The sequence below is a fragment of the Idiotropiscis lumnitzeri genome, chromosome 7 (assembly GCF_059441095.1).
Source record: "Idiotropiscis lumnitzeri isolate Australia: NSW breed Sydney's pygmy pipehorse chromosome 7, RoL_Ilum_1.0, whole genome shotgun sequence".
Lineage (NCBI taxonomy): Eukaryota > Metazoa > Chordata > Actinopteri > Syngnathiformes > Syngnathidae > Idiotropiscis > Idiotropiscis lumnitzeri.
Window position 1 is genome coordinate 10,162,543 of NC_142397.1, and position 25,307 is coordinate 10,187,849.

A 25,307-nucleotide genomic window follows, 5' to 3' on the forward strand; every position below is an offset into this window, starting at 1 on the left:
GTCTGCGGACCAAATGCTGCTGAAGGTGCTGAGGACGAAGCGCAGCTTCAGGGGCATGGTGCCTTTTGTGTTGCCGGTCCTTCCCAATGGAATGAGCTTTCATTAAATGTAAGGAAAGCCCTCTCTCTGTCCACAATTAAAACTCGTTTGAAGACACATTTTAATTCTTTAGCTTTCGACTTTCACATTACAATAAATCATAAAAGGCAATTGGCCATTTTGTTTTTGGTGGTGATTGCGGAGATTTTATTTGCTTCTCTACAAACTATAATTGCATTTATTCATTATTTATTATTGAGTATTTAAGTTTAGAATTTTCTGGTAGCTAATCTTGAGGATATTATGCACGATTATTTTAAGACAGAGATGGTTTTGGGTTACAGTGTCTGAGTCTTGCAGCAAATAAGTGATCATACATGAATTTCATAATATTTTCAGTGCTTTCGCTATACTGTCATCTTGTATTCACAAATATGGGAATAGTCAAACATATTAATAAAATGCATAGTTTTATGTAAAACGGTATCAAAATTTGTCGCTGGCAGAATCGACCAAATATATATATATATATATATATATATATATATATATATATATATATATTCTTATTTTTTGCGGGGGGTGTGGTGAGTGTGGTACAAGAGAGTGCACCGCAAACCGAATTTTGAACCTCCAACCTCAGCACTGTGCAAGGCAGATGTGAAAGCCACCACTACCACTAGCGTGCTTCCCATGAATATTTCACACACAAAACAAAAATAATAACCACAGGAGTCAAATACACAGGACGAGGGGAATTTTGATTGAACATGTACACGAGACCACCAGAGCGGCCATTCGGTTCGGTTGCAGACCCTCCATTCGGTCGGCGTCGTGAACGCGCTGCCCCCCTCCCCTTTTTTTACGCATGCGCAGTGCAGCAGCTGGGACGGCTCTGCTGGAGGAGTGGAAGGCAAAGAGACGCATTTGAGTCGCGAGCCGCTATGAGCCTGCGGCGGACTTCACAGCAATCAGACCAGCCAGCGCTTAGCTCGCCGGTGGTTTCCGCGTCTCAACGTGATGCTCGCTGCACTTCGCTGCTGCTTGCGGAGCCGGATATTTCCCACGTAGGGAATAATGTCACCCACGGCGACGGCGTGAATCTGATCACTCGCTCACAGCAACGTTTCTCCTTCTCTTTGGATTAAAAACTGCATTTGGTGCTGGATCACGTTGGTGAGTAAAGCTGTTCGAAATTTCTACGGCTCGCATTTCTTCCAGTTTGCAGATGTTGCATACGCTGTTATTTGTCAATGTTTGTCTAGATGGCAGAAATCCACTCATTGACTAATCACTCCCATTGACGAGCATTGATTCTGACAGTCAAACATGAAGTCTGTGCATGGACAATTTTGGAATGAGTGCACGTAAATAAATCGCACCTCTCACTTGTGCATCACCTGATTGCATGTGACGTGACTAACATTTACGATTTAGATTTTGCTGCCTCCAATGTAGTTGTTGTGCCCTTCAAAGTTGAACACGTTGAGTAGCCCTCATTGAGTTTATTGTGTAACCTTTGTTAAGTTGTATTGGCATCATTAGTTTATGCAGGGTTCCCCAACAGATAGAAAAGTACACTTCCCAGTGGGCGTCTGGTGGCAAGTCCACATCAATGACACCAAAATCATGAAATTGATGTCATATTGATGTTGAAATGACATCAGCTGCCTACTGGGATGTCGTTAAAATGATATGACTTGTTCAGCCGTACCACACAAAACGATCGTATTTATTTATTTATTTATTTATTTATTGATTGATGAAAAAATGCTTTAAAAAGTAAGCAAACCAATGGCAACAAGTCGCTTATCTTTACAAGACACAAATAAAACTGTGCGCATTTACTCAGCTCATAAAAGTTGTGTACCCATGATTTTTTTTTTCTCAATAGGAACAAGGAAAAAGTTTTATACGTATGGTCGGCTACTTAAAACAATTAAACCAGAAATGTAACACTTTCCTTTTAAGTTTTTGGTCTTGTTTCAGAGTGCTTGTTTCCTAAAATTAGTCATAGTCTTGGCAAATTTCTATTTAAAAAGGCGAACAACTATGAGATTTGCAGTAGTACTGTGTTTGATTTTTTTTCCCTCTCAAGTGATTCAAGTAGCAATTAATTTCCAATCAAATACAATATAATTCTTAAAAATTTCTTAAAAATTAGTGCTATTGTTAATTTGCACCGCTCCATTCATGTAAAATTCAGAATTGTATTTATTGTTTAAAAAATGTCTATACTGTAGAATAACATTTGAACTTTTTTTATCGCAATCTTCTAATTTCTAATACAAATTATGACTTCATGTGACTTTTTGTAATTAAACGGAATTATCAGCCTGTCTTCTGTTTACAGCCAAGTTAAGTCATGTACAAGACTGCCTAATTTGTTTTAAGATGTTAATCAATCTAATTTCCACCAAATGGACAATATGTTTTCTTGTCTTTCCAAATTCCCCAAAAAACACTTTGATTAAATAACATTTTAATTCTTAAACTATTTACTGATCAGCAGCACCTTTACTTGCTGCTAAGTAGTTCAACCCGTTTTGCCTCAGTTGCTTCATAAGTCACTGTTCGTCAACAATCAATTCTGCACGATTGACAGAATTTTTAAAAGTCGTGCAATCTCCATAGCTGATGTCATGTTGTCGTTATTTACGACTGGATAAGACTTTATGTACAGCACAGGTTCCCGCCCAGATGTAGTAGTTTAACTCCATGTTGTCACAAACTGCTTCAAAGCATTAATAAATGACTAGAATGAAATTAATGATTGATGAACAATTATCAATCGATGTAACAGGGAAAAAATAGGTTCCCTCTAAGACGAGACAGTATACGAAAAATGTGTCTATTGAATAAAGGATTTGCGACATGACTTTAAGTGTTTTAAGTAAAGCCCTTTTTTTTTAAATCGACGCATGGCTTTTCTATTGTGAAACCAAGTTGCATAAAATGTTTGTGTGTCAGGGCAACCAGGGCAAGACGGAGCACAACATGAACAAAAATAGCCCTGATATCCTTCCAAATTTGTATCTGTGCACTGTGAGATCATTGATAATTAAAAAAAAAAAAACATTGAATATGCCCAATCTTCCATGAGGTCTGTGCAGAGAACAATTGGAACGCTGTAAAATCAATTCTGAATAAAGTCTAATTATTGTATAACTGCTGTAGTTTCATCCCCTCCATGTTGGGCATTGTAACACACAATGAAGAAAAGAGGGATGTTTGTTCTAAAATGGCCTTCGGGGACTTACTTCATTCACATGGCTACTACTCCCATGAGAAAATGCATTTAGGGAGCAATAGGATTTGATTAAAGGCTTTTTTGAAACTGTGTCCTCATAACTGTGGCTAAACTGCTACATATTACATCCCGATTTAGCTCTACTGGCCGGATTAAAAAAAAAAAAGGAAGGATTATGTTTGTGTGTTCAAGGTCATTCCCTATTATTTTTTTAGATATATTTATACATGTAATAATCATAATATATATATATATATATATATATATATATATATATATATATATATATATATATATATATATATATATATATATATATCAGTGCATTCATGTAGCTTTTTGTAAGGCAAAATTGTGAAAACATTGAGCTATTGTGACTGACCTCAAATGACGTGGGCGTGTCCACTGACCATATTCCACTCCACTGTCAACTGTCAATCAAATATAACTACTCTGTCCTGTAAAACTGGAGAGGGGAGCCCTCTAATCTCGTTGCACACTTGAGTACAATGACAATAAAGGGATTTCTAATCTTTCTAATCTAAAAATGGATACTTTAGCTAGCAACTTACTTACGCGACCACATCCCAACATGTTATCGCTACCAGAGCCATAATCCAATTTTGATCTAGAAGACACTGACCTAGCTGAGAATCAACCTAGTTTCTCTCACTCTGCAGTACAATGGTTATTTTTCATTTCTAAGTTAGCGATATGTGTTACTCTATCTTAGTCTAACATTTGCCATTTGAATAGTGAAGCAAAAATTGAATGTCTTGTAAATGTGAGTGTTACAGTTGGGGAAGAGTTTTGCTAAGAACTGAGCCAAATTTGAATGATTAAATAAAATGCGGCTTCAAACCGGTGAAAAATCAATCTGTCATCTTCACTGTCAAACGCTGAATGTGCTGCAAACCTCACCTCGCTTAAATGTTAGCTGTCAATGAATGACCACAACTGGCGATAGCGGTGCATACTCTACATGTGATAACTGTGGATTGCAATCATCAAATAAGATCACAAGCAAGTTGCACTATCGTGAGACTTGACTTGAAAATGATCTCTTTCTTGTTGCCACATTTGGCCATCTTGTTGTTGACAGGGGTCTTTAAGAACCTTCTGGACTTCATGTACACATTGGTGGGGACACACTGCCAACCGTGGGACTTGAACGGGAGGTGCCTACCTGCACGCAGTTGTGGGCGAAATTATATATTCAAAAATCACATAAAAGTGCAATCATTACACTCGCAAGAGACAGCAGAAAAACTAAGAACCTGCCTATCTGCCTCCAAAAAAAAAAAAAAAAAAAAAAAAGCCCCAAATTTTTTTCCCATGAAATCCTTCAGCCAGAGTCACTTCATGAGAAGTTCCTGAATCATCTTAATCATTTCAGTGTGTGTGGCCGCCATCATTGAAGGGGCAGTGCTGCTGAGATGGGAAGGGCCGATCCGCTGCCACTGAGTCCTCCTCGCCTCACATCATCCACCCTTCGAAAGCTGATCAGTGTTGCTGCTTAACAACATTATTTTTCTTCCTGACATGGATGACATCACTTACATGTTTTTTTTTTTTTTTTCTCAACTCAGCCTCTAATGGTTGTTTCCTCTTTCCGGACCTGCTTACTATTCAGAGTTGCCTTTCTAGTGCTTTAATGCAGTTCACTTTGCATGTGTCTGACTGCTTTTTGTGTGTGTGTTTGTTATGTTTTTGCTTCTAGAGCAAGCGCACGAGAAGCCTGGTCTGCTCAATTGAAAACCGACAGTGGACAGTCACTGGAAATGACAGAGAGGAAAGGTAAAATAAAGGCTTCAGTTATATATATATATATATTTACATATATATATATATGTGTATATATATGTATATGTATATATGTATGTGTGTATATATATATATATTTACATATATATATATATATGTGTATATATATGTATATGTATATGTGTATATATATATGTATATGTATGTATGTATGTACCATAATCAAACTGAACACACTCAACCCCTTGATTTAATTCTTGTCAAAATCTCGCCGGATTCTGTTAACAATGCATGGATTTAAAAAATAATTGGCATAATCTTTATTTGTTTATCTTGACAAAGTGCTTAAACTATCATTTCAAATCATTTTCAAGGTTTACCAAACTCAAGAAAGCGGCCGAGGAAAGATAGTTCTGGCTTTTTCTGCTGGCTGAAAAGCATGGGAGTTTTTTTTTTTTTCTCCTTCATCGACAACTTTCTCTGGTATTTCTTTATCTCTCAGTCTTCAGAAACAGACACACCCTTCCTCATACGGGCCTGAGCATCAAAATAACACCTGCTGCTACAAATTTAGGGAACTGAAAAGTATGCTGAAAAGTCGGACGTTAGAGGGAAGTTCATATAGTTTGCATTTAATTCACAGAGTCTTTTTGGTGGTTTAAATCATTTTTTTTCTCCAAGTTTGGCCATTCTTGATTTACTAGCAGTATTCTTGCTGCAATGTTGCAAGTTGAACTGGAACTAGCTATTCTACTGTGCACCCTGACAGTTTATCGTTGTCTATTTTTAAGTGCTGATTGGCTGTGCAGGATGAATTGGAAGCATGCTGAGTGGTTCATTGTGATAAAGGGAGATTGCGGATGCCATGTGCATTAAACAGAATACATTTAGCAGTACCTCTAAAGTCTGATGCCTTAAAGGTCGTAAAATTATGAGTTAGTCCAAAATTTCCGTAATGCACACATTCCTCACCATGTCATGCGAGCCTCCTGAGATTATTACGTAATTTCAGGCAGGATTAACCAGTGAAATGTGTTTGAGTGGTCCTCGTACTACTGTTTAGTGATTTTTTATTTTTTTTTTAGCAGTGTTACAAGATTCTACTTCATCTTTTGATCCCATTCGCTTCGGCATAGGCTGCTATATTAGCTTCTCGCTCTACCGAGGGGAAGCTACCTGCCGTGTGTTTGTGTGCGTTGTTTTCAAATTTGTGGACCCTAAATTGTTCTGTTGCTTTAAATAATTTAGTACCAAATTATGTTAAAATGACCTACTAATAAAAAATATATATTATATTGAAGATGAGTTATTTATTTTGCTTTTATTAATAACCACAACAGCAGCTTTAGTAAAGTGCTCTATATAAGGTCAAAGATAATACACAATAATTGTATAAATAAAAATAACATAAATATTATAATTATATTTAATACTGCTAAAAATTAAGAAATACAAAACATATTCTTTTCTTATTAAAATATACTTGAGACGCTCCCTACTCATTGTCATTTAGCATACTGGAGTTCCTGAATTGTATTTCCCACTTGTTGTACGGTCCATACGTATGAAGTTGTTCTTTGATGACAAACAGATCGGAATAAAAGCAAAGACAAACGTCACTCATTTGAAGTGACACCAGGAATCTTCGTGACATTCAATTCAATTAGCATATTTTACGGTTACTTTCAAGCACCTTCAATGAAAACTATAATAGCAGTTGACAAATAAAATAAATATGTTTGAAAAAATATTTGACGAGGGATGAGTTTGTGATGATGGAACTACGTATGGGCTTGTGATTAGCTCAAATGGAGATGACGTCAAAATGCGCATGGCACTGCGTTTTCTGCAATTAGACGTTGCCATTCAATGAGTTATACGTTGTAGTTGTTTGGTTTTACAGGAGTCGAACAAAAACATGATAGGCGATCTGCTCGTAGGCGGCGTGGCTCTAATTTTGTCAAACTGGCGCTTGACGGCTGTTGTATTTGACTGAATTTCAGCGGGAATTGTTTGAAAGGCAGTCAGGACCGGAGAACGGATTGTGTTCGACCTCCGACGACCCAGTAAGTTTTGATCAAAGCCACTTGAAGGAAGCTGGGGTGAGCACGCTGGCTAAGCGGTTAGTCAAGTGTCCACAAACGATCCTCTTCCACGATCTCTCCTCTGCTTGGGTTTTGCTTCCGCACATCTTCTTGTTCCTCCACCACGCCCATTTCTTCTACTCTCTTCCAAGTAGAAGTTGACACACTGCAGTGACTGGTGATTTAATTAACAGAGCCGATTGCCTTTGACTGCACCCTCTGGATAAAAATTGTACTGCAAAGGGAGGTCCTAATTTGGATTCTTGGACACTTAACCACGTCATGCAATGAGAAGGCATGACAGGACTGAGGGGAAAGTGAAGATGTCTACAAGTAAGCTCTCTTCCTGCGTTTTTGGCTTCACCTTGATCTTGACGTGCAGTATTATTGTAAGGCCGGACGATTATGGAAAAAAAATGTGAATCACTTTTTTTAAAAAATTGATATTGAAGCCATGCTTATTCATTGCTTTCAAAACTTTTTATGAATTCAAAACTGCAATCATAGCAACATGCCCTTTCATGCCTGCACATTGAACACTCAATTTGTGAACACAATTTTCCGATATACTCATTTTTCATTGCAAGAAGACACTTTGGACAATTATCTGCTTCAAGCTTTGTGGGAATAGTTTTGGGGAATGTCCTTTTCTGTTCCACTGCATAAACCGAGGTCTATAAAGTCACAGCTGGATGAGTTTGCTGTGGAAGTACTTCACTTTAAAACCTCATCAAACACCTTTGAGATGAAATATAAGTTTGAAGTTCCACTCTCAGGTCCAACATCTTCTGACTTCTGGATGAATAGGCAGCCTTTCCCCACATACCACAGCTGCAAAGCGATCAGTTCTGTATATGGGATGTGTCAGAAAAGTGCCAGGATTCATGAATGCAAAACATTTTTCAAAGCCAAACTACAGCGCTTCCCCTTCAATGTGGGCCACACCATCTACCGACACATCTATAAAGAGATGCAAAGCAGGTTGTTTCATTCAGTGCACGAGAAGTGGTGACCGGCTTGGCAGAGAAGGATCTGAAAGTTTGTTCGACTCCAGGGTGATTACCCTGAAGGGGAAAACCTGCAGTTTGCCCATTTTAGATATGAGATCAGAACAATTTGTGAGCTCACTGCGATAAACCTTTGCATTTTTTTCTTCCAATCAAACTCCTTTTACCTGTTGAAAGGAGAGAGTATTTTCTCTCATTTGGTAGCACAATATATTGGTGGTTTAGAAAATTCCCTAAAATGACTGGGAGTGAATGAGTGAAATTATGACTCAATTCTGAACATCACCTTAGCTGATCTTTGAGCTTGTCACTTCAGTTTGCTCGTCACCCCATTGTGGCAAGGCAGGATGTCTGGGCAACGAGAGTACCTCACATGTCACTTCCTAGAACTCGTAGTTTTTGCCACAAAGTTTAAAGCTAACGTCACGTTGATGTCTTGGGCTGGGATGACAGTAACTATGCTAACAATATCAAAGCAAACAAAATTTATGATTAAGATTCAATATTTTGGAATTATCAGGTCCAATTCGTCATAATGCGTGATATCAGTATATTGTCTTTGGCAAAAGTATAAAATTATTCTGTCTTCAAAGTACATCATTGTCATTATTTGAGTTTAAAGGCAACCGTCCTGCTTTCCTTATTGTGATTAAAAAAAAATGTGTGCCCTGCTGGCTTTAGGTAACAATTGTCATTTGTTCTAATTTCAACGCAAATTTTTCCTTGATTTAAAGTGAATTGATTTTTCAAGCTTGCGCCATGAAACTTATATTGGCAATGCTTTTTATTTCCATATTCCTTACTGTCATACTACAAGTTGTACAAGTTAAATAAAGTAAAACTACTCACCCCTTGCAGACACGTTAGACCAGATTCGTGTTCACCGAAATATACTCTCAATTAGTGGTAATAATTAACAAATGTTGTGCCGTGTATAAGAAGTTTATTTGAATTAGCATATATTTGTTAATGTTAATGTAACTAATTATTGCTCGTACTAATGCGCAATACCCGGTGCTTGTGATAAACTCTGCTTGGTTAAAATTGAAAAACTTTTGGGATTGAAACTGACATTTTATTTGAATTACTTCAATATCTTGTGGGTGCAATGTTTGAAAATAATGAGGTTGTTATTTAAAATTTTATGAAATTACTTAAAGGTTCCACTGTATGTTTTGTAATCAGATATGATATTGCAAATATTTATTTAATTATTTTATTCTGATTCCAGCATGGTGCCTTAGGCTTCTATCAGTTCTCATCTTCTTCGTCTCGTTTGTCACGTACTACTGTTCCTATGCCATACTTCAGAGGTAAAGACACACGCGCACGCATGCACAATTTCTTTGTCTCTTTTCATTGCTCTGGTATTGAGGTCATTTAACACCAAAAATGCCCACTAAACCTAAAAGAAAGCTCTAGAGGACTGCAAAGTGCTGAGTCCCCATGAGGAAAGTAGTCCAAGCCTCCCACTGATCCAAGCTGATGGTCAATTAGAACCTCATACAGACCTACTTTTTCACTTTTTGAGGCTTCTGGACCCACTTTATGTCTGGAGGAAATTTTTTTTTTTTTTTTAAGAATTTAAACAGCAGTTTTCAGTTTCATGCCAGTGGTGGTGATTGTGAGTCTGTCTTTTCACAGTTATGTCGGCACCAGCAAGTCTGTCAACAGTAGCAAGTCTCTGTGTGGTGGCTGGCTGACACAGAAGAAGTGGGAGAGCCTCAACTTTAAGTACGTCACGGCATGTCTGCTTTGTTTTTACGGCGAGGGTGTCTATGACTTATTATTGTGGCTAGACAACATAAAGGTGCCTGGTTCTTTGAGTTTGTTATAAAGTAGTTCCATCCATCATGCTTAGCTTTGCTTTTAAGGTTCATGTTGAACCTTTGTATGGCTCGATAAAAGTCATTTTTACTGAGGGCAACAACGGTTTGTTATCACTTTTCACAGTCATGAAGCACCCCCACCACATCACGCGTTTCTGGCACTATTGTACTATCAGTTTACCCAGCTGCACAACCATTAGCCACTACATTAGGTACACCGTCGCAGATAGGCGCTAATACAAAAGCCATGGTTGAACCATTAAGAAAAGTCTGTTGTTCAGACTTCTTACTCTGCAGATGATAACTCGCCATAGCGTACATGACATTAACACACTGATATCTCGCAATACGTGCGTTGTGTGCTGGCAGTAAACTCAATTCTACTCACTTCACAATAAGCAGCAGTTTGGTAAATGGTGAACATTTTGTCAAAAAAGAGGATTCAAGCTGCTAAATGGCATTTTTGGTTTAAGTTTACTGTCAAACTAAACATAAAATAAAGAGAATTACAGTAGCTACATGCTTTTTTTTTTAAAACAACTAAACTAAATTACAAACTACAATTATGCTATTACTCTGTTTTTTAAATTTTATAAAGTACATTATTATAGCGTGATATTTTACCATATTAAAAGACAAAAATGCAAAAAAAATGTTTTTTTGAGTGGCCGGAACGGATTAATGACATTTCCATTTATTTCAGTGGGACAGAGGATTTGAGTTATAACCGTAGGTGCCACCCTCGATCCTTGTACAGAGCAATATACTAAGCATGGATTTTTTTCCCCTTTTTTTTTGATGCAGCTCTTTATTTACAAAGTAGATGTCACTATACTGAATAGATGTACCTCCTGAAGTGAAGTCTGCTGGGTATTTATTACTGATCCATTTGGTCCATCCTAAAATTGATCAAGACCACAGTTTATTTTCCTCCTCAGCTTTTAATTCACACTTATGCACTTTAATCTTTTTTCAAATGCCTATAACCCTAATCACTACGACAAAAAACATTGTACACATGGAGACCGCTGATTTTTGGTGCTTGATATCAGCCCATAACAGTCGCTGGGTGGCCCTTCAGTCATTATTGTGACATTGTGTCGAATTAAACCCCTCCCCGAAGGTCTATCTCCATGTCCTATGGAGAGCAAGCTGGCATATGAAGCTAATAAATGTATGGGAGCCGCTCTGTAAAGACAAAAGGTCATAAACAGCTGGAGTCCACTGCCAGTGAACACGTCAACATATTTTACCCCAACTACAAACTGCTGCATTTGTCTTGCTCCAGAAGCTCTGTGAACGTTGTTGTTTTCTTTTCCCTTTCCTCAGCCGAATCACGCCAATGGAGGATTTTTTATGAGGGACATACAAATTCAAATGGCCCGTCTGCTCTGCTCATAACGAGTGTGCTTCACCTTTCTAATAGACACCAGAAGCAGATTGGCAAGTTAAAGTATTACCCAGGCCAAGCACAATGAGTTTTCTAAATGGCTGGGATGTGTTTACTGGCAGTGTTTTTTGCATTGTCTATTGTGTGCTTTGTCATCACTTAACAGCCACAAAAATGACTTTGCTGCCACATTCTTAGCTTTCTTTCTTGATCTGTAACATGATTCATGTGGTATATCACTTGTGTAATAACCGTTCTGATGTTTCTCCCACAGCATTAGCAGGCAGACGCAGCTCTTTCTAAAACTGGATGATTTCTTCTGGCGAGAACATCTGTCAACGTTGCCGCTACCTTATGGCGTCAGTGGCAGTGGTATGTTATTAATGATGTTAAGTGCTTTTTCTTCCTTTTTGTTTTTTTAAACATACCGTTTATTTTACACTGTCATCTTTGGTGTTTATGTGCCTTGTATGACAAACAGAATTTATTCCAGGGATGGAGAACCAAGGGCAATTTCAGTTGTTATACATTCCTCCATGGGCCATACAAATGACAAAATATGATGCAACAATTTTTTATTTATTTATTTTTTAAGATTCTCTTATTGTCACAAATGCAATTGAGCAATAGCTCTCCTGACAAGGCATTTTTTTTCAAGCACTCCAGACTTGCATCAAATCCTTTGGTTGGTTATTAAATACTCCCACAGGGCCATTGATGGCCCACGTGCCCTAGGTTCCCCACCCCTCCTTTAATCCATCTGATGCATCTTTCGGCTTGTTTATTAGTTTTCTTACCATATTGTATTTTAAACTACTCCTTTTCTGTCTTTTCCACCCAGAACTGCAACTTCTGAAAGTTCTTGCAGTAACCACCAATTATCAGATGCCGGCCAACATAGACAAGTAAGTGTGACATGGCTAAGTGTTTTGGTATTGGTTTTGTATTAGATTTTATCAAGTAGGATTAACAATGTGTGTTACCTTTCTTTCTTTCAGCCTTGACTGCAGAACCTGTGTTGTCATAGGCAACAGCTTTGCCATTAAAAACACATCGTTAGGAGACAACATTAACAAATATGATGTGGTCATTCGGTAAGAATAAAGGAATTGTCTTTATTGTGCTAATATGCTTTAGATTGAACAACGATGTTATGTTTAAATGTATTTTTAATTTCGTGTGTGTTGCCTGAGTTTATATGAATTTGGGCTACCGACACTCGGAAGTGTTTGCGCGTAAAACTTAATCAAAAGCAAAAAAAAACTAACAAAAAAACAACTGAGTTCTAACCGTTGGCCTTTGTATGGCGAGGCAAGATCATTTATTTGATACCAAAAAGGATAAGATAGTAGATAACGCTCTACAATTACCATTCTGATTAAATTGGATTTTTCTTTTTTTTTGGACCATGTGTTTTTCGGCAAAAGCACAATTAGTTACCCATTCAATTTGATTTGCGATTCGCTGGTTTAATAGAAAATAAACAGCGAATGTTGATTTTGGGGCGCAAGGCCGAGAACTACGATAAATAATATGCTCAATTACACATAGAGAATATTTATTTATAATAATTAAAACCAGAAAAAGTATTTATTTTATAATAAAGAGCTTTTGTTTTCTTTTATTGCCTTCTTCTGTTATTCATTTGTCTTTGCCCTAGTCTTGCAACTAGATCATCAATTATTATTAAAACAAACAGATTTTAACTTCATTACTCTGGTTATTTTCATTTCAATTCTTAAGAATTCCTGTACTTTAATTTTCCATCCCTATAAATAAATACATATATAGAAAATGGAGTATTATCTATGAATGTTCTGTAATATTAATTATCAACATTGAGATTTCACTTGTGTGCTTTTATTTCACCACTACAATCAGAAAACATTTGCTAAGTTAGGTTTCTCCAAAGGCGAAAGTACACCATTTCGTCATGTCAGGCGTGAATGTGCAAATCTGACTTTACAGCTTGGATCCGACACACACACACACACACTGAGTTGTTATAAGCCTCTTTCAAACAGCCAAGCTGTTGGCCTGGTTACAATGCATTTTTCTCCCCAACATCAACGTGTCCGGGTCCCTCCCTATCCTCTCCCTCTGAAGCGAATCAGTCCTGGGACATGTAGGTTATTGATGGTCTGAATTCAATGCATGCCTGAGAGCAAACGTCATCGGGCTTGTGTCAAAGAAACACAACTAGAACTTTTATAAAGACTAGTGAGACTTGTGTGCAATCAAACATAGTCATGGAGTTTCATAATACGATTGGAACAGGTGAGTACTTGATATAAATGTTAAACCTGATAGTAGGGCATATTAAGTAGCGGGATTGGGCAGTTTGTAGGTCAGAAATGGGGAGAATTTAGATTAACTCATTTACTACAAGCTGAGTAAACATTTAAAAAAAAAAAAAGGATCTTTGACGTCTTTAGCCGTCAATGGTATTAAATTAGTTAAGGTGCCGAACATATTTTCTTTGTTTGCGTCTAATAATAGCAACGTGACAAGATTTCCCAAAAATGGTAGTATGTCAAAACATAACTCTGGTTTGACTGCCTACTTAAACCTGAGTACAAAGCACAAAGAATTTTCGAAATTGCATGTTAGGTACTAGAGTATTATAATTTTTGGTGCATCAGGAAAAAAATGGCCTTTTTGGGGAATGTTTCTGTTATATGGAGCCGATATGAAATCTGGATAAAAACGCCTTAAAACAGTTTACTTCACATCATATATACATTCGGTGGCAATCCAAATAAAAAAAACATTAATTAAAAAAAAATAAAAAATTATATATATATATATATAATTTTTTTTTTAAATTAATTTAATTATTTTTTTTTTTTTTAATGGAATTGGAGGACTTTTCTGTCGCCTATGAGGCGGGTCAGTCAGCATGACAACTGTTGCGATTTTGAAAATAAGCTGTCCAGTAGCTAATACCTCCAATTCCTCCTCATACAGATTGAACGACGCTCCGGTGAGGGGCTACGAGGATGACGTCGGGAACAAGACAACCATGCGGTTCTTCTACCCAGAGTCCGCCTCCTATAATCCAGGCATCAACAATGAGCCTGGCACACTAATGGTCCTGGTGCCTTTTAAACAGCAAGATCTACGGTGGCTCAAAGAGATTCTCTACAACGAGAAGAGGGTACATGACGTGTGGAAAAGCTCTTTCACACGCACACGCCGCACACTCTGCTTTCCCCGGACCTTGCCATCCAACCACGTCAGGAACAAGCTCTCATAGGCTATTGTCAAAGTGCTTTTTTCCACTTGGGCCTCTGTCCTAGTCGTAACAATTGCTGGGCCATTAGCTGCTAATTATGCACATGGCGTTGCCTCCGATCATGAGGGAATTAGTGGCTTGCTTGCATCTCGTTTGTACAAATGAAGTGGGTTTACAGGAAATTACTTATCTTCCTATTTGTTTTTGTGTGCATGCACTCCAGGTCAGGAAAGGCTTTTGGAAGCCCCCTCCCCAAATCTGGTTGGGTGATGCTGGTCAAATCCGAGTGCTGGATCCACACTTTTTGCACCAGACAGCAGAGAAGCTGCTCCGAATCCCCCTGAAACCGACGAATAAACAGGTGAGGGTGTACTTTTCCGTTCCGAGAATCTTCTTTCTGTAAGGCCGCTAGGTGAAGAGAAATGATGGTTGCAATTAACTGTGACCAGTCGGCATTCTTAACCGCAAGATCTCCTGCTGGGAATCCTTCGTGTTGTTTGTTCCCTTTTAAATTTCCCATTCGAAGGTTAACAAGGCTGGCTAGAACATCCGCTGGCCGGTCAATGCTACTTGGGCGATAAACCGTCCACCGAGTTCAACTGTAGCTCGGTCGATAGTGTTTTGCGGGGGATCCTATTAAAGTAGATTATGAGAAAGATTTTTGCATTCTGGTTTGGATGCAAGATAAACCAGCTCTTCAAATTTGCAGCAGTGAATGGCTGAGAAATAATTGGCTTTTGAAACAAAGCCAAAATATTTGCACTGCAACTGAAAGGGACAACTTAGAACATTCCCAAAAGCTGGTTGTTGTTCACAAATTTGAAAGTTGAGGAAACAAAAAAAAAAAATTACTTCGGAAACTTTGAGGCACTCTTCATGGTGACAACAAAATAACATGACGCAATGCATTGTAGCCATGAGCCATTGATCTGTTTTCACTTGAAAACTTGGACCTTTTCTCCCTCTTTGGCTTATGAGCCTGGACTTTGCAACACTTTTCCCCCTAATGACCTCTTTAGTCTCCTGGGAGGTTGTGTGCCTGGTGGAGCCAACTTTGCTTTTGGTTTTGCTTGTTACCCTTGCCAGAGCCTTTTTCTTTTGTCAAAGAATGAGATGTGGTTGTCAGACGACAGAAGCTCTGCACCACCTGCACAAACTTTATAAAGCATTGCAGAGGAGGGAAATGGTGTTTAAGACCGGCACCAATCTGGAAGGATGCAAATAGAGACGTATTTGGTGCCTGGAAGCAGTTAACATTGGGTTGTTGACTAATTTTAAACTTCAAGGATTACAGAACGTACTCAACAGATTGCCAGAAAATGTTGTCAAGTGGTGGGGTGTGGGTCAAGGAAGGAAGGAAGGAAGGACATTTTGGGCAGATCTAAAGAAATGAGTGTTTATGAAGCTGTACTGTTTTCATACAGGTCCATATTAGCCTTGTTAGGATTAATTTGTTTTGCACTTTTCATAGCCTTCTGTCTTGGTTACACATGCGCCTTAGGTTTACTTGCTCTGCTCTGTGTGTGTGTGTGTGTGTGTATATATATATATATATATATATATATATATATATATATATATATATATATATATATATATATATATATATATATATATATATATATATATATATATTAGTACTGTCAAGTACTTACCTTTTAATAATAAATCACCAAAAATCTTCAAGATTAATTGCAATAAATCACATTTTCAACTATTTTTTGTGAAAGAAATATCTTGGAATTAATCCCAAATCACCAAATATGTAGTATATATATTTTTTTTCTTTCTTTTCATTTCTCAAAACTACCCACAAGTACCACACTCCAACAGTGTTGGTTTGCAAGGCCCAGTGGTAACTTGAGCAGGGTGTTTTGTTCTGAGAAGAGGGGCTAAAGATGTACAGCTAATATGGTACAATATTTACAATAAGTATGCAAATTATTTTAGAAGTAATTTAAACTGTGTTAACTGAGTTAAAAATATTTTGATTAATCTCCAGAGTTAATAATGCTGCAATTTTGACAGCCCTTTTTTTTTTTTTTTTTTTTTTGACTCCGTACAACACTGGAATTTCCCCTTAGTCAATCAACCAAATGTCCATCCGCAACACCAACTGGCCAAACAAGCTTGCACTACGAGGGAAACCACAGAGTTGAATTTAGACATCCTATATGGTGCTAGTATGAAAGCACATCAAACTTCCACACTTCCAGCCCTAAGGTATCATCAATCAGAATTTTAACTACTGTTTGCAGATATTTCTCCTTCCCTGCCAAATAGATGACCACTTCATCATAAATCCACATTAGTATAAACTCTCCACCACCACTCCCTCTTCATCTTCTGCATTGCCAGTCTTTGTACAAAGCCACATGATCCTCTCAGTGTGTGTTCACACTTCTCTCCCAAAACACAGGCATGTGCTCTGCTCTTAGTTTGCAGTGGTGACAGTGTGCAGCCCACTCACCAAGGCTCCGCAGGACTGTGTCCAAACTACACAGAGCTCTGGCACCAGTCGTTTGAGGCTCATACACACAGAAATGTCAGATATGTCATAATAATCGGAAATTAACCCAAAAATAAAAAATATAATCCCATTTATTGATTCTGTGTTTTATAGTTAGTCCATGACATGAAAAAAAGCGGTTTACTTTGTTAGGTGTGTTTTTATTAAAATTCAACAATTTATTTAAAACTGCTGTCCCGATGTCTCTTGGCAAGACACATACTCACCTCGTTCTCATATGGGCCGTGTGCCTGTCTAAATATACGTTTAGCAAATGCTACAAGCTAAAATGCACTTTCCCGTCTTAGCTGGTGTCCCATTATATCCTACTTGCTTCCTTGCCAAGAACACCAAAAGGAAGATAAGTTCGTGACTGTGCGGCCATTCACTCCGCAACCTTTTGTTCTTCTGACTTTGTACTGATTTAACAAACATGATAAAGCGATAGAGCTCTTTGATTGAATTCATCACAGAGAGACCACTGAATTCATGAGAGAAACCGCATGTGAGACCAAACTATTAGACATTGTTGTGTGGACGGTAAAGACCTGGTCTTGCATCAAGTTAACAATGTTGAACCTTAGCTGGAGAATGTCGAAAGCGGGTCGCTGTTGGCTCGGACATGTATACCGTATTAGCTTTAGAAGGTCCAAATGTCCAACCTGATAAGGTGGGGAAAGAAAAATATAAGGGTGAAAGAAGAGAGAGGAATTTCACGCTCCAGCCCACGTGGAAGTGATTCGTGAGCAATGATAATTATTGACATGTTGTCATTATGAGGTTCTTATAAAGGACTACACATCAGACATATCTGAACTCCTTACTCTTGTGTTAGTTTCATCCCATGAATGTCAACGACAATCTGTAACGAGAGGCTGTATGTTTTTCGTTCCAGTCGCCTTATAAACCTAAAAAATATCTAGTCAGGGTAAGACAAGGCAGCTTTATTTTTATATGATATTTCTTGCATAATAAAAATTCAACATGCTTCACAATTAAAAAATCAGCATTTAAAAGCATTTACAAACAAAATAATTAAAGATACTTGAAAGCAAACTAAACAGATAAGTAGCTTTACTAAAATTATCAAAACGTGCAGTGCACAAGATTTTGAAAACTATTTTTTTAAATGCTTTAAAAGACCTAAATCATAGCTATAAGAAATAACTATGAGAGTTGAATGAATACTGCATTAGTAAAATGATTTATAAAAATGATCAACCCTCTCTTGCCCCATCTTGTACCTCTACACTTACACACTTTTCAGACACCACAAGCGCAAAGAAAATCAACCGGAGATAGATGATGTGGCTGACAAGGTGTTAATCATTTTTATGCCCTTGTGAACACGCATAGCAGGGTCACCCCCGCATTCTCGCCTTGACCTGTTCGCTCGGGCCAAACAACTGCTCATAATACAGTTCTAATGGATTTCAGACATAACAGTTTTTGGATTTACCAGCAGAAAATTGTGTCCAGACCACTTAAAGCAAAGCCAAAGTGTCAAAGTCTGTTAGCTGGCCGCTGTTGTTTGCTGGCACTGTGGTGCAATCAAATAGACAGGGGCAACGACATGTACGGCTTTTACAGGTTGTGCCCTTGTTGTCACAGATAAACAGTAGACGCTAGATCCAGGCAGCCATGTTGGCAAAGATCACAGGCAATGGAAAGCATGGTCATTATCTTAGCGTTGCCATGGGTGCACCGCTCAAGAGTGGGTACTTATTCACTAAGGCAAGCTCTCTCATTGTTTAGGGGGGTGTACATTTCTCTCAAACATGTTATAGTGAATTTAGTACAGGATACAATGTAACAGCCATATATATATATATATATATATATATATATATATATATATATATATATATATATATATATATATATATATATATATATATGAGATAGATAGATAGAGAGAGAGAATAGCCATCATCAAAAAATTTAATAGCTGTCGTAACTTAGGAAAGTATTTATTTTTTTTATCTCTTTGTAAGGGCCACTGTTGTTTACGCAGTTTCATCTCCCACTTTCTTAGCTAGCTGTTATTTTGTTGGCACTAAATATTCTATTTGGCTATATGATTCTAGTTACATTTGGTTTCGTTGTTGTTATTCTCAGCTTTTTGTAACTCTGTGCGTATGTATTCTTTTCAGTGCAATTTTTTTTTGTGAATGAATAGTTCAGAGAACTTGTCTTTTGCTCGTGAATATGTGAAGCTCGTAAAAGATGAGTCGCCTGTGTATGATTTCCTGCCGGTCAAGGAGAAAAGCGATAAACGAAATAAGGAAGAACACATTTTACGAAGCGGTCACGATCACAGTAATTCTTCGTTCGATTATGGAGGGTCGTAGAGAAACTGCAGAATGGGCGTAACTCAAAATGCTGCTGGCTTCCTCGGAACACAAACATGGACTTAAACATCATTGTGGACAGATCATGCCATCAATGTTAATTTAGCCATCTCTACATAGTTTAAGGACAACTTTAATAATTGGCGGGAAACCCTTGAATTCCTCTATGGGACGTTTTGTACATCTCTTAGTACTGCTATTATGTTTAATAGTGAAGTATAAAAGTGCCCAGCCTTTAACTCATTCGCTACCATTGACGGATATAGACGTACTTTCATTTTACCTGGGCTGGCAGTGAATGAGTTAATTATGTCATGTATTTTTGAACAATAATATGATCCATAAACAGATATGATGACCGTACCCATTTTTTTCGGGATGGGAAAAGTTTACTTGTCACTGGATGATGCATCGGCCATTTTACTGCTACATCTATTGGAGGAGAAAGGATCACCACCTGTGAATGGCTTTCAAATTTTTTCTTTGCAGTTACTTGTTGATGTATTTTTTTTTAATCCTGACGTTCAGCGAATCGGAGAAACATTTCTAAATCTGGAGCTAGTACTGTACAGTACCTCAAAAATTGTGTTGACTTCTATCGCCATCTAGTGGCAGAAGGCAGATGTGCATTAACATCATAATGAATGGGATAAGTGGTGCTTTTGTACATGGATTTCTATTAAAGATAAAGATGTCCTTTATTAGTCCCACAATGGGGAAATTTGAGAATACACTTGGGTCATTTTAACTTTAGATAAAGTCCAAGACCAAATTTTAGAATTGAAATAACAAACTTATTGATATGAAATCCACCATCACAATGCCCACCCTTCAAACTTGATTTCAGGATGATGAGAAAGTTTACAACAAAATGATGTATGTTTTCCTCCAGAAACCAGTTCACCCCACTACGGGAATCCTTGCTGTCTTCGTTGCCCTCAACTATTGCGATGTGGTCCACGTAGCTGGTTTCGGGTATCCAAACTCCAAGAACATCAAGAACCTAGTCCATTACTATGGCTATGATACTATGAAATTAATGAAGGTAAGTGATGACGTACATACCTTTTCCCCACCTGTTTAATCCTTCAAGGTATGTTTGTGTACCTTTTGTAGAACTCTTACCATGACCTCAGTCGTGAAGCTGAAGCCTTAAAAAGACTGGAGGACTCAGGTGCCATCTTTTTCCTTCACCCACATTTATGAGACACCTTTGATCGGAAAATCAAATCTATGCATTAGGTCTCCTGATTTTAGTTGCAATTTCATATTGTGATATTCGCATACGATAAATTGTTTTATAAGTAGTCTTTCTGTTTAATAATATGAACACACAATAACAAATGATTCACACATTCTTGATTTGGAAATATGAAAGGTAATGTAGTTTTTTTTGTAATTTATTATGTGATTGTTTTTTTTCTTTCAAAAGCAATGCGAATGATACTGGTACCACTGGATATGTTTTGTTGTACATAATGAAATAATTTTTTAATTAAAATTTGTATTGTAGTGGTATTTGTATTCAATCAATATCACTGTCAGCCACTAGATGGCAGTCAGCCTCCTTTGGGTGCATCCACTGTTCCACATCAAAACTTCAACATGGAATCAAGTTGACATAAATACTTGATTAAAATAATGAGTAAAATATCCTGTTAAAAATCTTTGGGCAGATCTAAATTTTGATGCAGTTCTTGTATTGAATTTCACTGGACTCTGGGGTACCTATTAATGCAAAGACTGTTTGAATTACAGTGCTAGAATTAGCACACATATGTACAACTTGGAGATCTGGACGAGCAGAACAACATTACGCTGTGGTGTTCACATGGCAATTAGTGTTGCAATGAACTGACTTATGCCCTTGGCATTTAAAAAGTAGTTGGGCTTATGGTGCGTGATAATTTACTTTGAATGGAAAGCTAATGTAACGCTTATTATTACTAACCCAAACAAATTGTTTTAACTGATACTTTACATATGTGTGCCATTTACAGCAGTAAAAGTTACATTTTTGTCAAATTAATTTGAGAAATTCATTGCCTTTTATGCCCATTTAATAACTTTAAAAAATATTTTAAAAATAATATCGTTTACAGCATGTTCATTAAACACGTCATTAGATAACTGTCACGTGTGCAAACATTGAAACACTGCACAATGATATTACGTACACGGCGACGCCCAATGGAATGCCTCTAATTCTGTAAATCTTGATGAATGAAGCCTTATAATTTTCAGACAAACCTACCTTATCTGCATGAACGCCAGAGTGCTGTTTGGTCCTGTGCCACAGCGGCTTAATTTACAAGCTGACCCTGCTCGCATTATGGACATAACGCCCACAACACCGCCGCCTGCGCCCATGTGGGATTTCGAACGTTTGCGACAAAGCAGATCCCCACCAGGCTGTTAAGATTGTCTTCCATTTCTTGCTTGTAAAAAAAAAAAAAAAAAAAAAAAACTCGGCCTAGCGTTTGTTTTTAATGTCACCTGCGTGGCATGTCCCCTTTACAGCAACACAAAAGCTGTTTCTAAAGATACCTAGCCGTAATTATAAAGATACTTGCAAATTTGGCACATCAGTGCAATAACAGAAGTTTTGGCATTTAACTGCCCAGAATACTGTAAAGCGGGATCCATCCATTCATGATCTGTACCGCTTCTCCTCACTAGGGTCGCGTCAAATCTCGTCTTGTATATTTCAACAATTCAATTAATTTCATATTATGTCAATTCAGCGTCATCTCTTCAACATTCACATACTTTTTTTTTAATTTCATCTACGATCAAGATAACCTTTTTTACTGTGTTTTATGATCAGGTGTTAGCTGTTGGCTAACATCCAACATCCATATACACACACAAACACACCCGTTCACGCACGCACACACACGCACACGCACACACGTGTCTTGCCCATCTTGGGTATTTGCAGCACTATACAATTAAACATCTCCCATCTTTTCATTACACTGCATCAGTTGGAACTTAACACAAACTAAACAAATATCCTTTAAAGCTCATTATGTCACACGTGAGAGCCCTTCATTACCAGTGGAGGTGCTATTGTCCCACAGTGAAACCAACCTTTTCCCCTAATCCCCCTCCCCCGCTTTCCAATGCACAACTACGCACCGGCTTTAGGTGCTCCATGTCACGCTTGAAGGCCTGCCTTCACTTGTTTGACAAAACAGGGACTTGCATAATGGTGCGAACGTGTCCCCCGCTTCTCGGACCAGTCAAAACGAGGTCAGACGTTGCAGAGGAATCTGTTTGGAGTGCAAACAAACAACGTTCTGCCTGCATCCATGCTACACATGACAATCACGTTATGTGCACTGTGATGCTTTGAACATCTGCTGCGTGTATATTTTTAACATGGCTGAAATGCTTCACATGGACCTGCGGTGCGTGTCTTCTAATTCTTATCGTGCGTTTTTGTTTTTTTTTTTCATTTGGGGTGTGGGAGTGGGGTGGGGTGGGGGATATTCAATCTACCTGTCTTTTCTCTATAATACGGTCTTGTAACAGCAAGGTGAGCGTGACTGGCATTGGGCAAAATTTTAAGTGTACTTTGGAGTATTACATTTTTTTGGACTCCAGGGCTGGTGTCCTGCCTGTTTTCCATCTCTCCATGTCGCAACGCACCTGATTCAAATGATCAGATAATCAGTAAGGTCTGCAGATGCTCCATAACCATCATTTGAATCAGGTGTGTGTTGCAGCAGGGAGAGACGGAAAATATGCATGACACCAGCTCTTGAGGAACAGGATTGAAGACCCTGATGTAAATCTTAATAAAACAAAATTAACTGCCAATCAAGATTAAATAATTAAGAAAAATTAAAGTAACCTAATTTAATATTAATATACTATAAACATTTAGATGTTATTATCATACAATAATACACACAATTGTGCCATAAAAGTGAATCAATGCATCAGGAATGAAAAACAATATATAATGGTTGAATTCATTGATTTGTGAAATAAATCTGTAGAAATTTTGGAGTCTAATCAATGAAGGCACCAGGAAATAGCGATACAGCTCTATCAAATCTTCATTTTCGGTATAGGTGTACTAATATTGTGGCTGGTGTGCAAAACAGAATAAAAACAAACTGATGTCCTATGTTCAACATTATCTGAAAATAAAACACACACTCGGTGTGGCTTTCTTGTTTGTGTGTGTGCATGTTGAGTGGCCAGTGCACATTTAATGAGGAAGAATACGCAAGTGGAACAGGATGCAGTCAGGCTACCCGGCGAGAGGGCATCTGGCTTGGCCCAAGGGCCAGGAGAGCTGCCATGAGTCAGGTGCCCTGTGATCCAGCCCCCCAGCCCCCCAACAATGGATTTAATATAACAGGAATGAGGAGAGAAAGAAAACACAACAAACAATCCAGCTTCTACTCTAGTTTATTTCTTTCTTGTCACCTGACTCCCTTTTCTTCACTCTCTTTGCAGTCAAAAGATCTCAGCTTTGTTTATTCTTGCTCACTTATTGTATATGGTGTTTGTGCGCGCGTGTGTGTGTGTGTGTGTGTCTGAGCGCTACAAAAAAAAAGATCAGCCATACCCACTGATTTCAAGTGTTGACACTCCCTCATTGGAAAACAATTTTTTTTATATAAAATATTTGCTCTACTGTTTAATGTATACCCTCGGCCCTACTGAGGAGACAGTAAGTGGTTTGGAGAATGATTGAATGAACGAATAAATGTGATTGTGTCACTGAAAAATCACAATTGCTTTTAAGCATGTGGAAAAATGAATTTTCAAAATGCGTCATGAAGCAGTTGTCGTGTTTATTGAGCCCTCTAGATGGCACTCTCGGTTCAACATGGGGCTGAAAGCACACTGACTTGGAATTTCTTGAAGCCCTTTCTTTAAACCAGCAGTGCCATCTAGAAGTAAAAAATACACCTACTAGTTCATGAAGCATCTTGAAGCTTTATTTTCTCATCACTCGTTTTTTTTGTCTATATCCGCCGTTTACTTGTCGTTTGGAGTCCAGGATCTACTCCATTTCTTGCTCAAGAGTCAGCGGGGACACGCTCCACCCTAATGAGTAAAACTGAATTGATCAATTTACCAGCATCAATCAAAAAACATGTATCTAATTTTTTCATATCCCTAAAAAAATTTTTTTTTGTTTTTTTTTTTTATTTAAAAAAAAAAAAAAAGGATAGTGACCTGCAGGTGCCACTAGCTATTCAGGCCTAGTTCAATTTAAGAAAAAATGAAGCTCATAACACATGTTGATTGTGGAGTGCACTTGCCTGACTTGTATTTTAATTAACATTCTAATTTCTTGAGATTTTGTAATTGCAGTTTTCAATATCACCCTCAAGTTACCAACGCATAAAAACATGAAATATTTCCCTTTGTAGTGTTTCTTTACATATTTATGAGTTTCTCTGCATGTTATGGTGTTTCAAAAAAGCTTTAACATTATTCATAAAAGTTCAAATTTGACATTTGCATATCTTTACCCCTTGTTACCCGCTGATTTTCTCCACCTAAACATTCCCGACCCGTCCTATCAGACAAGTCATGATGTGATTCAGGCCCGAGGAAGAAAGCAAAACGTGGCGAGAAGTGAAAAAAAAAAAAAATACAGCTAATTCCACAAATATGCGTGAGTATTTCTTGGCGGCCGAGTGTCAGACGCAGACATATTCTCAATGTTAGTCACAGAACTGTTTGAGACGATGCAGCAGCATGTTGTCAGGAATAATAAATACAACTGTGGCTGCTACGTGCACACGTTATGGAATCAATGCTGGATGACAGCGCTGACTGCTGGCACCGCTTCGTCTGCTTTTCCCTCCATACGGTGC

The 25,307-nt window shown here is 37.9% G+C and overlaps 1 protein-coding gene across 2 annotated transcripts; it reads left to right on the plus strand.

Annotated features, from left to right (window-relative positions):
* Positions 1–940: 940 nt before the first annotated feature.
* On the plus strand, positions 941–20,970 carry st3gal4 (ST3 beta-galactoside alpha-2,3-sialyltransferase 4). Of its 2 annotated transcripts, XM_088301216.1 has the most exons (11): positions 941–1,215; positions 5,010–5,086; positions 9,376–9,457; positions 9,789–9,878; positions 11,638–11,735; positions 12,205–12,268; positions 12,362–12,457; positions 14,331–14,520; positions 14,822–14,959; positions 20,351–20,503; positions 20,575–20,970. In XM_088301216.1, exons 2-11 carry the CDS (start codon positions 5,071–5,073, stop codon positions 20,662–20,664), a joined length of 1,017 nt encoding a protein of 338 aa, XP_088157342.1. In that variant the 5' UTR covers positions 941–1,215; positions 5,010–5,070; the 3' UTR covers positions 20,665–20,970. The 2 variants fall into 2 exon arrangements, with proteins under 2 accessions (XP_088157342.1, XP_088157340.1); XM_088301214.1 differs by lacking the exons at positions 941–1,215; positions 5,010–5,086 and adding an exon at positions 7,354–7,470.
* The last annotated feature ends 4,337 nt before the right edge of the window (positions 20,971–25,307 follow it).

Excerpts from the sequence above, each read along its gene's own strand:
- st3gal4 (XM_088301214.1), top strand. The coding sequence starts at position 7,425 with ATGAGAAGGCATGACAGGACTGAGGGGAAAGTGAAGATGTCTACAA. Across the intron at positions 7,471-9,375 it reads GAAAGTGAAGATGTCTACAA|CATGGTGCCTTAGGCTTCTA; the intron begins GTAAGCTCTCTT and ends TTCTGATTCCAG. Across the intron at positions 12,269-12,361 it reads ATGCCGGCCAACATAGACAA|CCTTGACTGCAGAACCTGTG; the intron begins GTAAGTGTGACA and ends TCTTTCTTTCAG.